The following is a 3,609-nucleotide window of genomic DNA, read 5'->3' on the forward strand; positions in this document are numbered from 1 at the left end:
AGTTATAAACTGGAACTCTGTGTATATTATGCATGGAAGAGGACTTCCAAAATTTTGAAAAGTATATATGTATATATACTGAATATTTTGCAACTCATCGCATTAAGATATCAAACTTGGTTCATTTCTTTTGACCAAGAATTTCATGAGTACTATGAGAAGGCTCATATACTGTAAATCATTATACATATTATATTGGTGGGCTTGTTGCTCACCCTTGCTTTCTTCTTTCATCACACAACAACAGATAGAAAAGATGAACAGGACCAAGCTCCCAATTCGCGAGCGGATAGGAAACGTTCCGCAGTTTCCTATAGGCATTGATGTCGCTGTAGCTGAGGTAGGAACTACCAATAGGCTAGGCTTCAACTTTTGATATACCGGATTATGTATATTTATGAATTGTAATAATGGCAAAGAAATGTAAATTTATTCAGAAACCCTTTTAAGGTGTATTGGCATATAATTGTGGAATAAAATGACTTGTGATTATTTTTGGATATTCATCTCTGAGACTATAACTTGTGGTGTGTGTGTTTATTGTGGGGTCACAGTACAGAGTAGTTGATTGTTTACTAAGATTGGGTGTTATTAAGGGAAATGGAACTCGTGACAGCCCGGATCCCCGACCCCGAATTTGGGGGTGTTACATCATACTTAAGAGAAAATAATAGCTCATATGGAGAACAATTGTTCAACAGCTTAGATGGTAAACGATTTATCAGATATGTTGCAGCAAGAACACAATCCCCCTAGAACTGTTTTGGTAATCTAGATTGGAATAAAAGAGCCCTAGATGTTTCGAGAAGATGTTTGTGCTTACGTTCAACCACATCATTTTGTTGTGGTGTGTGTGAACATGAAGTTTGATGGATTATGCCATTAGATAGAAGAAAATCAGAAGCTGTTTTGCTGAGACCAAGCTCAAGAGCATTGTCTGTTCGGACAATCTTAACTGTTCCTTTAAACTGATTTTGAACCATTAAAATGAAATATTTGATGAATTCAAAAGCATTACTCTTAGAACTCAACAAATGAGTCCAAGTAGTACGAGTAAAATCATCAACAATGGTAAGAAAATATTTGTATTTATTATACGTTTGAACTGAATAGGAACCCCAAAGATCTATGTGAAGTAACTCAAACTTTGCAATTATATGAATACTACTTTTTGGGAAAAGAAGTCTATGTTGACGTGCTTTCACACAAACATCACAAGTAGAAATTAATTTAGCATCACGAGAATCAATATGACATATAGTCTGTAGTTTAGACAAGGGTAGATGGCCTAATTTATGATGCCAAATTAAAGATGAAACATTATCTTTAACAATATCTTTATTACAACTGAAATGACTGAAAGAAGATACATTTGTAGAAGAGCACTCTTTTGTATCAGGAGGAGAATGAAACAGATACAGGCCCCTCTGAGAACTACCAAGTTCCAGTGGCTTCCTCAGAGAATGGCCCTATAAAACACAAGAAGTGGGTGTGAAAAGTATGGAACAATTAAGGTTATGAGTAAGTTTACTGATCGACAGTAAATTGTACTTAAAATAAGGAACATATAGTACATCTGTAAGTACTATATCATGGGTCAAAGGAACAGTCCCAGCATAAGATATAGTGATGATTTCCCCATGAGGTAAAGAAATATGTATAGGATGGGGTAAAACACTCAATGCAGTGAACAGTTCTTTTTGTGAACACATGTGATCGCTCGCACCACTATCTAATATCCAACTAGTACTTTGTGCATCAGAAAAACATATAAAAGATGTTTTCATTTGAGAAGTAATACCTGCAAAATTTGCAGTGCCAACACTAGAGTCTGAAGACTGAGCTATTTTGAGCAGATTCATTAGTTGTGAATACATTTCTGGTGAAATACTAGTCATTGCAGATGTGCCAGAAGATCCAGAACTGACAGAATTGGCAACAGTAGGACCGGCGGATGTGATAGTGTTTCTGAGACTTCAACTTGAGCAGCCATTCTCTTTCCATTGTTAAATTGTTTGTTGAATTTAAAATCTGGTGGAAGACCATGGAGTTTAAAGCATTTATCAATAACATGACCAGGTTTTTTACAGTAATTGCAGTGAATTTTCTTGGCATCAGTGCCCCTCTTTCCAGCCGGGTAATTCCCATAGTTTGTGTTGTAATTAAATCGATTTGAGTTCACAGCTAATGAGGCAGAATCAGCAAGAAATTGACTATTAGAATGAATTTCTCTCTGTGTTTCTTCCTGCAGGAAGAAACTATAAGCCCGGCCTATTGAAGGCAAAGGAGATCTCATCAAGATATATCCTCTTATAGCAGTAAAAGAATCATTTAATCCCATTAAAAACTGAATCATCCTTTGATCCTGCTGAAATTTGGACAATTTCTGAGAAGCACCACAGGTGCAACCACATGAACAAACAGGAATTAAGCATAGAGCATCAATATCGTCCCATAACATCTTCAACTTGGTGAAGTAATCAACAACGTTACAGTTTCCCTGTGAAATTTCAGTGAGTTCCTTGTACAAACCAAAAAATTGAGCCCCATTTGAGGTACCATATCTTTCTTCTAACTCATTCCACATTTCATGAGCAGAATTGGAATAAATGACACTACGGCCAATCGCCTTAGACAAAGCTCCAAGAAATAACCATATCATTGCACCTTGACCAAGACTTAATAGAGGGAGAAGTGCTGGCTGGTTTAGGAATTGATCCATCAACAAAACCGAGTTTATTTCTAGCAGATAAGGCTATAGTCATTGAACGTTTCCAGTTACTGAATCCTGTTTCGTCAAATGACTCACTGACTAACTTCATGCCAGGAGAATCAGACGATTGAAGATGATAGGGATTATCTTGATTGAATTGTTGAGAGTCAGTAGAATTATCATGATTGTTTTGTTCATTAGTACGAGGATCAGCCATTGAGTACGTTTAGATGTTTGTCAATCTACTAATCACAACTGTAATCACAAAGAAATGATCTCTATAAGATAGATCTAATCAATTTGTCCACAACAATGTGTACACACAACGGAAATAAGCAAAAACGGTTACAATCACAATAGATCTGGAAATCGTGATTAATCGAAAGAAATTACTCAAATCAAGAAAGGAGCAGAACGAAATCAAAAAAAAACACGAGAGATTACGAATCTCGAAAGAAGAAACAAAGATTTCAAGGTGAATCTTGTAAGAGATCGAAATCAAACACGATTGATTCAATTTTATTCAGAAAAATTGAAGAAAATCGATTACAAGAAACGATGATACCTTTGATTACGAGAGAGATCTGAGAAATGAAGAGAGAGAAATTGAGAGAGATTATGATCCTAAGAACATGATTTCGCCATTGAGGACCTCGCTCTGATACCATGTAAAACCTAACCAGATTGTATATATTGAAGAAGAGAATGAGCCTGTTTGTTCATTTCTCACAAGAATATGAGTTTGTTACAAAGCTTGAGTAACTAGAAAAAAGATCTACTTTACTTATATACAAGAGGAGGGAAAATATATTGTTTTTAAATTAACTAATTACAGTTGACTATCACTAATCAGTTGACTATCACTAATCTGTTTATATTGATCAATCCTAACAAAG

General features: G+C 35.5%; 1 protein-coding gene across 1 annotated transcript; it reads right to left on the reverse strand.

Moving 5' to 3' along the window:
* Window positions 1-1,894: 1,894 nt before the first annotated feature.
* On the reverse strand, window positions 1,895-2,930 carry LOC141673489 (uncharacterized). The gene is made up of 2 exons (XM_074480240.1): window positions 2,814-2,930; window positions 1,895-2,701 (listed from the first exon to the last, which is right to left on the reverse strand). The coding sequence occupies exons 1-2, from the start codon at window positions 2,928-2,930 to the stop codon at window positions 1,895-1,897; spliced, it is 924 nt and encodes a 307-aa protein (XP_074336341.1).
* Window positions 2,931-3,609: the final 679 nt, after the last annotated feature.

Source organism: Apium graveolens, chromosome 7 (assembly GCF_009905375.1).
Source record: "Apium graveolens cultivar Ventura chromosome 7, ASM990537v1, whole genome shotgun sequence".
Lineage (NCBI taxonomy): Eukaryota > Viridiplantae > Streptophyta > Magnoliopsida > Apiales > Apiaceae > Apium > Apium graveolens.

What these genes read in the sequence shown, in the direction of transcription:
- LOC141673489 (XM_074480240.1), bottom strand. Translation starts at nt 2,930, where the DNA reads ATGGCTGATCCTCGTACTAATGAACAAAACAATCATGATAATTCTACT. An exon ending in ATTCTCCTGGCATGAAGTTA is followed by an intron (nt 2,702 to 2,813) that starts GTCAGTGAGTCA and finishes TTCCTAAACCAG; the next exon opens with CCAGCACTTCTCCCTCTATT.